Source organism: Colias croceus, chromosome 9 (genome assembly GCF_905220415.1).
Source record: "Colias croceus chromosome 9, ilColCroc2.1".
In the NCBI taxonomy this organism is placed as follows: domain Eukaryota; kingdom Metazoa; phylum Arthropoda; class Insecta; order Lepidoptera; family Pieridae; genus Colias; species Colias croceus.
Genome location: NC_059545.1, coordinates 10,485,323 through 10,500,481, shown reverse-complemented (window position 1 = coordinate 10,500,481; position 15,159 = coordinate 10,485,323). Strand labels below are relative to the sequence as shown.

At 32.4% G+C, this 15,159-nt stretch overlaps 1 protein-coding gene across 1 annotated transcript; it reads left to right on the top strand.

The window, feature by feature from the left end:
• Window positions 1-351: 351 nt before the first annotated feature.
• Window positions 352-14,850, top strand: LOC123694181 (uridine-cytidine kinase-like 1). Its single transcript, XM_045639527.1, has 12 exons — window positions 352-481; window positions 5,371-5,492; window positions 6,462-6,641; window positions 7,057-7,163; window positions 7,638-7,808; window positions 8,218-8,354; window positions 8,744-8,930; window positions 9,275-9,364; window positions 9,699-9,858; window positions 10,365-10,510; window positions 11,095-11,292; window positions 11,505-14,850. The coding sequence occupies exons 1-12, from the start codon at window positions 429-431 to the stop codon at window positions 11,619-11,621; spliced, it is 1,668 nt and encodes a 555-aa protein (XP_045495483.1). The 5' UTR covers window positions 352-428; the 3' UTR covers window positions 11,622-14,850.
• Window positions 14,851-15,159: the final 309 nt, after the last annotated feature.

Genomic DNA, 15,159 nt, shown 5'->3' with positions numbered 1-15,159 from the left:
AATGTTCCGGACACGTGGTTCCGGAGTATTTAATGTTTGAAGATAAAGCATAATAATAGTTATCGATTTATATGTACCGTGAAACGAAACGCATATCTTTCGTTCAAAAACAAAGCTATAATGTTAGTTAATTTTTTCCTTTTATATAAAATTGAGACTTTAAATCATAGCTTTATCTTGTATAGTCCTATTTAATTCAGAATGAAGATTTTAAAATAAATTTAATTACACTGTTAATGTAAGATTGTGGAAATTTTACTTTGACGTTAATGACGCAGTACAATGCGCAGTTTGACTTGAGTTTGACGCAGTAGATCTGTTTCAGAACTGTAAACGTCAAAATCGTAATTTGCGTGTGCATACAGTCATAAATTTTTGGAGTTTTCCTATTGATATAAAATATTTAATTGTTCTATTGACGACCGGTGATGGCTGGGAAGATCAACAAATTCGAGACGCCGAGTTCAGCAAGCTCGGATAGGTATTTCGCGTGTGCTAACCTTTATTAATGTTTGTTTGCACAGCTGTCTCGTGTCAACAAAATTTGCAGATGGGAAGGCTTTTTTCAGTGTGATCTCAGGCATGAGAAATATCGCACGGTTTGTTTGTGTTAGTGCGTGTTAGTAATAACAAGCGATTTAGTAAAGTTCACGATAGTTTGACGGCTACAGCTGAAGGTTTATAACCTCTCGCATCCACGCATTTTGATTTATTTTTAGACATTTCTATAGTAGATTGGCAGCTCGGTTTACGCTGTATAATCACGCTGTGAATCAGACACGTGCTCGGAAGCGTCAATAAACACAAAATCATCGTAATCACATGTGAAACAACAACTTATTTTAAACACGTCATGGATAGTTCATTGGTCACCAGAAATATGTAAGAAATTTCAACTAATATTATGTTTTGATATTTTAATTTAATTTTAATTCATGCTGATTTAATGTTCTAAACAATCATTAGATTGATATACTTAAAGTATTTATAAAAACAGTCCTTGAACTTAACATAAAAAATTCTAGAATGACATCAGAAGGAAAACAAAACAACTAAAACTACAACTATTGATAAGATGATAACAGATAATGATATGATCACTTGATACTAAGTCACTTTTTATCAAAACATTTTTGAATGTAATCATGAAAACAATACATATTGTATTGCTGCATTGCAGTGACTAAAACCTATTTTTATACAAGATAACAAGGATTAGAAGCACAATGAATTAATTACATGGTAAAACCTCTAGTTAACGCAAATTAATTATGACTTCAATGCTGTAAAAATAGTTACATAAATTACAACATCATAATCATAAATTTTATCTTTTCTCCGTTGATCTTCTCTTCTAAATACAAGACAAAGATAATTTAATTAAGGCATCGTTCTTTTTGGAAACAGACAAATAAACTGAACTGTAAATATGGCCTCCCTGTATCTGTAGGTGGTGCTAATGATCCTGTTAGTATTGCTAACCTCTTCAAAGAGCATTTTAAAGTAACGTCTCCACTAGGTCCGAGTCTGTCTGTGCCTGATACTGTGGATCAGGATGATCGGGAATTTAAAGTCACTGCTTTAGAAATTCAGCGAATAATAAGTAAGATGTCTAAAGGAAAATCTCCCGGTCATGATGGTCTAAGTATTGAGCACCTAAAGTATGCAGGGCCTCACATATCGAGAGTGTTATCAATGTTTTTTAATCTGTGTATTCAGCATAAGTATCTTCCCAGTGATTTAACAAAAACTATCGTAGTGCCAATTGTTAAAAATAAAACAGGTGATTTGGCGGACCAGACCAACTATAGGCCTATTTCTCTTGCTACGGTAATTGCAAAGGTATTTGACAGCCTGCTTAATGAACAACTAAACAGGTACGTAGAAATACACCAAAATCAGTTTGGATTTCGATCGGGACTTTCTACGGAAAGTGCAATATTGTCTTTAAAGTGGGCTGTCAAGTACTATACGGACCGAAATACGTCAATATATGCTTGCTTCCTTGACCTGTCGAAGGCGTTTGATCTGGTTTCTTATGATATCCTTTGGGATAAGTTAAAGAAAGCTAATGTACCGTCCTCTCTTATTAACACATTTAAATGTTGGTACAGAGGCCAGATCAATCAAGTCCGATGGGCGGGGGCTTTATCTCAGCCGTTTGGGCTGCAATGCGGTGTGAGGCAGGGGGGGTTAAGTTCGCCCACGCTTTTCAATTTATATGTCAACGAGCTGATTGAATCACTCAGCAACGAAAGGATTGGTTGTCATATTGATGGAGTTTGTATCAACAATGTAAGTTACGCAGATGATATGGCGTTGCTGAGTGCTTCAGTCTGCGGTCTTAGAAGGTTAGTGGCCATCTGTGAAGAGTACGCTGTTCTTCATGGATTGGTCTACAATACTAAGAAAAGTGAAGTCATGGTCTTTGAGTCTGGGCGCCGAGTTACGCATTTTTTACCCCCAATACGTTTGAACGGAGTGCCATTGGGGAGGGTCTTTACATTCAAATATCTCGGACACATATTGACCCCAGGACTCGGAGACGATGATGACATTGAAAGGGAACGACGGGCACTGGCAGTGAGGGCAAATATGATAGCTCGTAGGTTTGCACGTTGTTCTATTGAAGTTAAAAAAACCCTATTTCGTGCGTATTGTACATCTTTCTACACGTGCAGCCTATGGGCAAGTCATACTCGACATTCTTACAGCTCGCTCCGTGTTCAATATAATAACGCGTTCCGGGTGTTAATGGGGCTGCCCCGTTATTGCAGCGCATCAGGGATGTTTGCAGAAGCTCGTATAGATTGTTTTTACGCTACAATGCGAAAGAGATGCACATCCCTGGTGCGCCGTGTGCGAGACAGCCCCAATGTAATCATGCGCTGTATAGCGAGTCGGCTCGACTGCTGGTATGTAAACCACTGCTGCAAACTGTCTGCTTCCTTGATAGCTTTGTAGCGGTGGAGTGCATTTCTAGCAGTCATAATAAATTGTAATTAATTGTAATAAATTGTATAATAAATAGTATTCTTACTAACATAATTTTTAAGTTATTAATTGTTACTAACAAATTGAGTCCTAGTTACTTGAATAAATGAATAAATTATTATTATTATTATTGTGCTACAGAAGCTTTATACAAAAGATTTTATTTTATAATTCTTTCAAATTTTTAATCTTATTTCATCCAATTATAATATCACTTTGAAACAAACTAACTATAATTTAATAATAATACATAGATTTTTAAAAGAAAACCATTGAGAGTTGTTATCTTTGTGAGAGTCAGGGAAAATAAATACCTAGTAATTATCATAATAATTAATAGATATCCAAACTTATGAATTTTCTGATTAGTTTCACCTACTGTAAGGTCTTGTCTCTTAAAATATAAAAAAAAATGAGTGGCACTCGAGGATTGCCGCGGTACAGCTATTGCATAGCATAGCATCGCTGTGCCGGTTGTAGTGAGGGTGTTAGGTTTTATCGTTACAGAATTTTTACATTTGGTCGCCGCGCTCAAAGTCTGAGATAAAAGCTATGCAATAGCTTAAAACATAGATTTCGAGAGTAGAACCAAATCTTCATGCATAGAGTCTGACCAAGCTTCTTTATACACCATAAAAATTCAAACAAAACATTAATATGGTAATTTACCATTTATTTCATTGTAAATTACTTTTTGTAACCAAATACATAATTTAATATCATAACTAAAAAAATTAATTTAAGTATAGATTAGTTGAAAATATATATGAATTCATATAATTGAGGAAAAAACCATTACACAATTATTCAAATTCATAGATGAATTTAATTAAAATAATATTTTTGAATACTATAGATATTATGTGATTTATATAGTTTTTAATATTTTTATATTTTGCGAGTAGACTAATTAAATGTGGATATAAAAGAATTTCTGTGAATATGTATAGAATTAAAAAATATTTTGTTTTTCTTGTCTTCTCTGTTCTCATTGTTATGTATTGTATTATTCTTCTGTATTTTGATGATTCAAAAGCGCTTCTCAAGGAAGTCTAGTTGTATAAATAAATAAAGAGTTTGTAACTCATTATACTCAAACTCAAACTCAAACATTTATTACTTCTTTTGTAAGCACTTTCGAATCGTCATTACATATTTTTAACAATTACCATCGATTCGGAAAGAAATCTATTGAGAAGAACCGGCAAGAAACTCCATAGTTGCTCTTTTATAATCATGTCAATATTACAGTTTAATTTTACATACAGATCATTTAAATTTTTATTACTCTCATCTCTATTAATAAACACAATCTTGTTATCACATGAGAAATGATATAAGCGGGCCAATTAAGATAAATTTAAATCATTAGTCACAAAGTTTGTAGCGACATAAAAACAATAATAATGCTCTTGGCCTTAATTCTCTTGTGCCAGAGAAGGTCAGGGCTTTCTGTATTTCTGTACTTTCTAATTTATTTCAGGTTAAACAGTGATAACGTTTTTTTTATGTAAACCGTGAATTTTTTTTTTTGACAAGAAACATTGATTTAAAATTATTGTTATCCTAGATGGCGCATGCGTTGTTTTGTACTGTTGTTGGATGATCAACTTTAGATGATCAATGTTGGATGAGCATTTTTTTGTAATCGTGTCGGAATTTTGCGATTCTTTTAACAATTTTTTTTTCTATAATTATATAGGAGATAATACTAAATAGGTTGTGACATGTGGTAATTTTGTATAACAAACAGAAGTCGCGCAATGATAATAATGAAATTTGGATCGGAAAGTCATTAACATGAAATGTATTTGTTTATTTTATTATATTTTTAGATTGGAGTCAATTTTTTAGTTATCTTTTATGTTCGTAGAGGTATTTTAGCTTTTTATGAGAGTTCCAATGATATTAAAAACTTAATGTTTCAACAACGACTTACGAAATAAATCGACATCTATGTTGCAATTAGGTGATCAAGATGAATGTAATCATTCAAAAAACCACATTTTAGGTAAATCCGGTTTACAATGAAGGTCGACACCCGAAAATTAATTTATATATAAATCTAAATCGATGAAATTGACTTTTAAAACTCACGTAAATCTCCAAGCTATTATTCTTTGTTAGTTGTTAGCAGCTACATTAATTTGTAGATGAAGCTAATCCAAAAAATCTAATCCATTACAAATACTATTTTTAATGATTTTATAATAAATAATTCAAATCTATTTTTATTTATAACAAAAATAATTGTGCAAATTACATGGTTTTAAATGTAACTGGAAATCAGCAGAATTTTATTCAATTTTTTTTGACAGCCTTAATAATTCATATTTATTTCTTGAAATAAAAATGAACACAACACTACCATTTCAGCGACTCAGAGCTGGCGTTAGAGATAAGCGAGCAAGTGTTTCTGGACGACGATGACTACTCGCGCGCCCCGGCGTCGCCCACCACTGTGCCGAATGTTCGGCCGTATAGACCGCCCTCTACAGGTAATATAGCTTATAATAATTAGAAAGATATAACGGTCTTAAAAGAATTATTTATATTTTTTTATTTTTTTTAATAAGCCAATGTTTTGAACTCGGCTAGCGAAGTAAATGTGTTTTTTTTTTGTTTAATTTATATTTTCAATTATAGGTATGAATCATTTTTAATTTTGTCAAAAAATAATACAAAAAACCCTGATTTAAATTTTATAAAGCCTTGGTAAGTATTATAAAGTATTATTATATAAGTAAGTATTATTAGTATTATAAAGTCTGAGAAGAAATACTTGAATGCTCATTACACTAAATCACGATTTGTTGGCTTATAAAATTTAATATAAAACAAACATCGTATTATGTTGAGTTTCGCTTCCAATTATGACATTGGAGACACTTATTATAGGCGCACGATTCGGAATTCCACTTCGTTATGTTATGCATACAGTGATATATGGCTAAACTAAGAAAAAGAAATAATTAGGAAAGATTTGATTGTATTCAATTTTGCTCGTTTGACCGCAATATAAGTATACGTTTTTAATGTATTTAAAAACCATGACTGTTCACAATAATGTAGACTAGAGATCATGGTCAATTACTTTTCTGTCTTATAAAAACCTTGTCATCATTTCTTGATATAAACCGTGAGAATACCAACTTTTGAGAGCAAATACAAATAAAAAAAACATTATTTATCAGTTTAAACAAAAACTTTTTTATTTTTTAAATATCAACTTATTGGATAGACTATCTCTGCAGTGTGAACAAATAAATATTGTCGTATTATGATAGTAAATTTCATTTATAAATTAAATATTAGTTCGATTTAAATACGATTTATTCATAATCGACTCGTTTCGAACACTTTACAGCGAGCGCGGTCACGGGACTTCACTCATTAATTTTTAAACACTGTTTACCTGCAATGGCCAAAAATAAGCCTGATTATAATAATTCATATAATATTCACAGGATCAAACATACTAAAGTCCCCTCGCCAGCGGCGCGTGCGCACAACCTCAATGTCGCAGCCGAACAAGAAAACAACCGCAGAGAGTATCCTACACGCAGACAGACGGACGATATACACGGCGGGCAGACCGCCGTGGTATAATTGTACCGGGGGGCAGGAGGTGGAGCCTTTTCTTATTGGTAAGAAACCGTAAAAAAGATAAAAAGTACAAAAAATGTCAAAAAATTACAAGGTGATTTTTTATTGAATTGAGAAAGTATTTGTATAGAGAAGTTAGCTATTGCAAATAGTATGAGCATGATGATACACCATTGGATTGCTAAAAAAAAAAATAACAGCAAAGGGCACTAAAAAAAATTCAAGCAAATTGGTATATTCTAATGAATAAAATGAAATATGCAATATTCTGATGCCTCAATCTAAAATTAATTATGTCATTTAACCTGCATAGCTTGTTAACGAAATATACATACGTATACACGAAAAACCAACCTTCTATAGGGCTCACCTTATTTAAAAATTATTCTTATTAACTAAGGCATAAGTAGATCGACAACCAATAATAATATGACCAACTGCAGTGAATATTTACAGGTATATGCGGCGCAAGTGCGTCAGGCAAAACAACGGTAGCGGCTAAAATCATAGAGTCACTTAACATACCGTGGGTCACTATTGTCAGTATGGACTCGTTTTATAAGGTGAGGATGACAAAAAAAAGGTATATTGTCAAAATAACTGATGTAAATAAATTACGTTCAAAAAACGAAACTCTGCCTACGCTTGTGCAAGGCAGAGTTTCTTATGAGCGTATACAATAGACTTTTAACATTAAGGGACGAATGAAGGTGCTAACATGCATCCATATTTTATAACACGCTGCTGAGACTAGTTTATAGAAAATCAATGGTCAAGAATATTGAGAATAATTATTTATTGCCAATTTAGCGAATCGACGATTTTTTAAATATTTGACTGTGTGCGTATGAAGTATTTTTTTTTAATTACTACATACAGAAGCATTTCAAACATTAAAATTAGCTTCTATTCATCATTTAGAATGGTAAGGTAATGACTTAGTTGAAAAGCAAGTTAAATTTCTAGTATCAACATTTTTTAGCATTATATAGGTGCTTTTTTCTGTGTTAAAGTATTAAAAACGTACCATTTCCCAGGTCCTCAACGAGAAGCAGCACCAGGCGGCTATGCGCAACGAATACAACTTCGATCACCCGGACGCGTTTGACATGGAGCTACTGGTTAATGTTCTGCAGCGACTGAAGGAGGGCAAGAAAGTCGAAGTGCCGATTTATAATTATGTCACGCATTCTAGGGAGAATCGGACGGTAAATTTCATAATTCTTACTTTAATATTACATTTTCAAAATAATTATAGTGTTTGGCTTTCTTTCGTAGCATGACGGAGTGATTTCATGATATGATTTTTGTGTCTGGAACATTTTTTCAATAGCTGGAAAAAAGCATTGGAAATTTTTGATAAAAATCTAGAAGTAATGTTAAAACGAGAGGTCAATAATTAATATGGTTTTATAGAAGGAATATATTCTCAATATAAAAATATATTTTCATTCAAAGATGCGATAACAAGAGACATTTTCAAATTTTTTTTCTGTAAAAATGTATTTTTAATAAAAAAAAACTGATGTAACAAAATACGGACATTTTTTAGAAACTTTTTTTTGGCAACTGCTTTCAAATTGTTATTTTAGCCTGCTAATAAACCAATATTTTCAGAAAACGATGTACGGCGCAAACGTGATAATATTCGAGGGTATACTCGCGTTCTATAACGCTGATGTCGTCAGCAAGTTGGACATGAAGGTGTTTGTGGATACCGATGCGGATATAAGACTCGCGAGGAGACTGAGAAGGTGATTTTGGACTTTATTTGTATAGGGATAGAGTATATTATTGTTTGAATAATAAAGAATTAGGAAAAGGCGGGGTTTCATGCTTTGCTATGAAAGCAATGCACTATAGATAATGCTTAACAATATACAGCCTACGAGCCAACTTAACAACATAATGTTTTCTATTGCGTATCTTTTAAAGTTATAGAAATTGTTATTATTTCACATCCCGAAATGTTTTAAAATAACAAGTACGAAATGTTCCATCCAGCCAATTTTTTTTAATAGTTCAAATTTTACCTTAATGTAGTTCAAAATTTCTATATCTTAAGGTCTTAGAAGCAACATCTTCCTTTATTGAATAATAATAGTTAAATGCAAAATATTCCAAAATATTTTTTTTCCAACAGAGACATAGTCCAACGTGGCCGTGATCTAGAAGGTGTACTGAAACAGTACCTAACTCACGTAAAACCGGCGTACCAAAGCTATATAGCGCCGTGTATGGCGCACGCCGATATTATAGTGCCGAGGGGGGGAGAGAATAAGGTCGCTATATCGCTTATTGTGCAACACGTGCATAAGCAATTGCAGCTCGTGAGTATATATGTAGAAACACACACTCAAACAAACACACACACACACACACAAACTCACAAACGCACTGCGTGCGTGTGTAGCATAACGACAAAGTAAACTGAACACATAGATATAAAAATCATACTATCTGTAACACGAAACTTCTGAACGCTAAATACTGCTAACAGCAAGTTTCACGTTTACACTCAATCATTCACAAACACACACACATATAAACTTAAACGTGCACATATAAAGTGCACTTAACACTACATACACACAATTCAACGCATATAACACTTCAACAACATTATAAAAACCTTTTATTATTTTGTTTTTTAAAGCAAATTGTTTTATTTTAGCGCGGTTTCAAAGTACGAGAAAAGCTGGCGATCGCACACGTGGGACAGCCCGTACCTGACTCGCTATACGTACTTAAGGATACACCTCAGGTATGTATATTGTAGGAAATAGTCTATTTACAATTTTAAGATAAATGTAATAGTGAATTTTTTATCGATGTTTCAGAACGAAGGAAGGGATTCAAATCGTGTGTTTTTCAATTTTTAATAAAGATATGTATTAATGTATAAGCAGGCTAGCGACACATTTTTAAACACTGGATTTATTACTGCTTTAAGACGGCACGGCGACCCCCAGACATTACTATTTATCCATTTTTTTCGGATATTTTTGTAGAGAACCGTTCATTACTTTACTACTACCCTCAAATTTAATAAAAAACTTATCTTCACTTATTAATTATTGAATTTAATTATTCCACAGGTACAAGGACTCCACACATTCATACGCAACAAGGACACGCCGCGGGACGAATTCATCTTCTACTCCAAACGTTTGATGAGACTCGTCATAGAGTTCGCGATATCATTGCTACCCTACACCACGCATAGCGTTGATACGCCACAGGGATTTAGTTATACTGGTAAGTTTTATATATTTGTTCAGGTTTGTTTTTGGGAAAGGAAAAACTTTGTAAATTAGTATGGAAATAAATAATAATAGATTCTGTTATAAATGCCATAGATTGTAATAACTCAGGCCCCGGAATCACAGACACAATAGAAATTCTATTGTGTCGTATACCGATCGGGCCGCTCGGGGCTCAATGGGTTAAAGGGTTAGCTGGAATTACTAGACACTAAAGATAAATAAAGAAATCGATAAACGCGCAAAAAAATCAATTTTCAAAACAAACTACTTAAAACTGCAACATTTGAAAAATACGCTTAGAAACGAATTATTATGTAAAAATATGTTCGCGAAAATTAAAAAAAAAAAAAAAAAAAAACAAGATTTAAAATCCAAATGTAATCCAATCCGCTACTGTAGATAATCTGTAAAAACAACAAACACACCGACAGTTTTTTACACTTATATAATAAAATTGTAATATATATATTTTTTTTTTCATTTTTTTCTAAATTTCAGGACGCAAATGCGCGGTAGAACGCGTGTGCGGCGTATCCATACTACGCGCGGGTGAAACAATGGAGCAGGCCGTTTGCGATGTGTGCAAGGACATACGCATCGGCAAGATACTCATACAGACCAACCAGCAGACTGACGAGCCGGAGGTGGGTTTTTAATGGTGGAAAATAAAAATGGTGGTGGAAAGTAAAAATGATAGCGCTGCGTCGTGCGGTGCGGCAACGTCGCGTCATGCGTTTTGTTGTGCGGTTTGGCATCATCGCATCAGGCGCTAGTCATGCGTTCAACGTGCGGCGCGGCAACGTCGCATCAGCCTTTCTTTACGCGTTCTTTGTGCGGCGTGGCAACGTCGCATAAGCCTCTCGAAATACGTTCGTCGTGCGGAGCGGCAACGCGACCAACTCGAGATGCTATATTATGAAAGAAAACTGAAACATTTTGTAGCGTGATTGACGATTGCATGAAGCAGCGTGGACAAAACTATTTTGTAAAATACCCATACTACTATTTTGTAAAATACTATTTACAAATTAGTAATTTTGTACATTGCAAGTATTCGTCATATGACGCGTCCGTGAACAATAGACCATAATTTTATCTTTGATATTTCTATGTACATATAGAATGTTGTATTTACAACTTATATACGCAAATCTATATATTGTAAATCACTCACTGTATTCCCCGATCGAATAACAAAATATCCCTAATATTCTCCTCCATTTCACAGCTCTACTACCTCCGTCTGCCCAAAGACATAAAAGACTACCGCGTGATACTAATGGACGCGACCGTAGCAACAGGCGCGGCGGCCATGATGGCGATCCGTGTGTTATTGGACCACGACGTGCCCGAACGGCACATATCGCTCGTGTCGTTACTTATGGCGGAGATCGGCGTGCATTCGGTGGCTTATGCCTTTCCTGAGGTGAGTATACACATACACACAATACGAACGTATACACGCAAACACACAAAGATATACCCATACCCCATAAATAGGCACTGACACACACACAGAAATACGCCACTCATGTATACACTAACACATATGACAAACACAAACAACATAATATGTAATTTTTTAGGTGATTGTATATTTTAAATTTACTACATCAACTTTATTTGCGTTCCTTTCAGGTTAAGATAATAACATCCGCTTTAGACCCGGAAATCAACGAGAAATTCTATGTATTACCCGGTATAGGTAATTTCGGAGACCGTTACTTTGGCACCGAGCCCTCTGACGACGAATGACTGACACTACCCATACGTGCGACAGAGATGGCAACATTTCCGCGCTACGAGTGAACGAGACGGATATATTTTACTCAACGCCGCATGTATAGGCGATGTACGCTTGGACGTATCTGCTAGCATATACAACTTATATATGAAACTTGCTTGTGCTAATGAGGGTAGTTTTATATAGTTTTTATAGCTGCGATATATCCAGCCAGCGTTCGAATTTCAAATTCAGTAATCATAGAGTAAAATCTGCAAAATTTTTATCGTGTCACTTCTCTAAAGATAAATAAGCGCAAAGCTCCAACTATCCCAGTAATTATGTATTTCCCAGTGTTGTGGTAACTATTTACGATTAAAGCCCCAAATACGCGATTATAAATAAAAAAAAAACTTGTCTTAAAACATCATAGACAAACAAAACTTCGTATACTTAATCTATGGTGAAAATAAATTCTTTGTTTAATTTTTCGTTACGAAGAAATCGTTTAAAAGTTGCACCTTTTTGTGAAAAACCTAAGTAAATGGAAAACGAAAATGATGCAATGGCAGACAATTTCTACAAAGAATTGGCCACTGTTAGTAGACCGTCTGTTTCTTTAAATTCCTAATTAAAGTTTTGTTCAAAAAAGTATATACTCTTCTTTGTTTGTAAAGTAAAATTGTAAAAACACAAAAAATATGAAAAAATTATGAAACTTTACGCTAAACATCTACTTCTATGGCGAAAAAATAAAAACTTAGTAAATCGTTCATAACTATGAATTGACTTATATTTTTAAGGGACTTTATCATTATTTAAATTATTATTTAGTAGTATTTGAATTCTACAATTTTATAAATTATACGAAATTAAAAAAAAAAACTCAAAACTTATACATAAATGACTAATAAAGAAAATCTAGTCATAACGGTCATTTAATTTTCTACAATAAATGACCACATTTAATTGACATTTTTACTATATTTATATAATTGGTGTGAAAATTCATAATAAATAAGGTTTAAAAATAAAACCTCGACTTTAAAATATGTTCCTAGGTTTCTTATTTGTGGAATTTACCAAAGAATTGGTAATTTATGTAGAAATAACTTAAAAAACGGATTCATAAAAGTTTGTAGGTTATAAAAACAAATAACAACCATTTAATAATTTGGTGACATTAATTTTATTTTTATTTGTGATACATTAAAACGTTTTAGAGTTATATGATTGGTGCGGTAAATATAACACTTTATTTATATTAAATTAAAAATGTTCTTAAAATTTTGTAGTGACTTAAAAACTACTTGTGTGCATTTAGAATTACAAAATTTACTTATAATAAATAATACGTTAGAGTGAATCTAACTTAACTTTTACCATGTTCATAATCTTAGCTAAAATAATATATTTGGCTTTACGATTTATTGAAACTTACACATTTACCTTTTAAAAACAAGGTACTAAATCTAAAAGTACACTTTTTTCGCGCCCTTTTTTGGTATATTTTTTCTTACGGCACGATTACTATAACTTTTTAATAATAAGATTTTGTTCTAAATGCGATAACGGCCAGTACCAAATTACTTACTATATTTTATAAAAAAAAATGTGCATAATACCTATATATACCACAATATAGACATAATTTTTTGAGCCAATAAACCAGAGACTAAAATAAACCATGGTGCTTTTATTACAAAATATACAAGTGTTCCAAATCTGTAGTTTGATAGCATAAATGTACAATGTACAGGATACGTTCATTCCGACGCGATGCTGCCATTTTGTTTTTTACTTTCGCGCGCTTTTTTTTTTTCTTTTTTATTCTCAGTATTAGGCAATGATTTGTGTTAGTTTTTAGTTGTATATGAGACTTATTGTACAGTAAGAGACCTCGCTCTTTTTAAACGTTTAGGTGAAATTAGTTTTGAATTATTTATTAGATGGATATGAAGGCCGTTCACTGACAATATGGAATAGACTAGAGAATATTTAGTTTTTTCGTAATCTGTGTAAACAATTTGTAGATTGTTTAATATATTTATTAGCTGTGCTTTTAGAATTCTATTCCATGCCAGGGCAGTCTATCAATTTCCGAACTAGGTTAAGTTTTTCTCAATGTTTGTATTTTTAGTGCATTAGTAATTCTAAGTTCTACTTTATATATAAGACGTAGTTGCTTTTGTGTAAACTATATAAAATAAACATAACGTGTTTATTGTAAACAAATATTGTACAAAATAAACTGTAATATTCTGAAATAAAGTGGTTTTATTTTATTTTTGTTTTAACTAGTTATTTTTAAATTAATTGAACAATTGCAAAATTTAAAATTGTCTTAATTTATGTGGGGTTAGTTTGATTAATATTTATTATAATTCTTAATACTTATTCTAGAACTTAAAATTAGTGTAAACCACTTTATTTTATTGAATAATTGAACATGTATTCGAAATCTGATCACACATTTATTTCAATACATTTTTTTTTAAATTATACTTTACAAAAAATACAAATTGTCTGTTAATTAAAATTCATATAAAAAAATCTTGCCTCGAATAATTTGTAATGTATTAATACTTAAAATTCACAGAAATATACCATCGTAAGCAAATAAACGTTAATAATAACGCCGTTTTTTAATTATATTTTTACCGCCTATTTCTGTCTCATTTCACAGTCATAGGCGCAATAATGTTACTAGAGCAAGATAGAGAGCTATTAACGTCGAAGAACGGAAATACTAAAAGTTGTTTATCTCGCTCTAGTTTATGTAATTTTATAGTGATAGAAAGAGATAGAAAGAGACGAGTTTAAATAAAGCTGCTACACTTAAAATGAAATCCGAAGAAATTTTAATCATAATTGTATTTGATGGTATATCTTGTATTTCTGTTTAAACATTGAATATATTGTAATATTTTAAAATAATTCTAAACATTATAAAGAGGCAGAAAATCCATCTCACTTTATTTTGCAAAAAGCAAATAAAAAAATCCTATGCAAAATGGATTTTATGTCCTTTATGGTGTATATGTTTAGAAACATTTTTTTTATAATTGCAACAAATGAAGTCTTTGTCTAAATTTATAAACGTAAAAATCTTGCTAAAAATATTTTTTTGCATCAAAGTTAGTTATGTATCGATTTGATTATATTGTAATCGTCGTGTTAAGCACAATGTGTATACTTAATATGTAAATCGCTGTGAATATAAAAAAATACAAAAACACGAATAAATTAATGAATAACTTATTGGTTGTTTTATTCTTATGTTAATCTTAACTAAATATGGCAACTTTGAGATCACGGTTTCAGGTGGTAGAAAAGTGTTGCCAGTAAAACACTTTTATGTTATTGTTGACATCGATTTGGTGCAAACGTGAAGTTAGTGCTGATTTACACAGGGTCAGTAACTGACTACAAATTAGAGGCAAATCAGTGCTGACCCAAAAAAAAAACCCTGTGTAAACAGATTTGAAGTCAGTACAGAGGCTTGAAGTCTAAGTAAACAGTTAAAGTCAAAATTCGGCGCCGCGACTGACTTGTCTACTGACCCTGTGT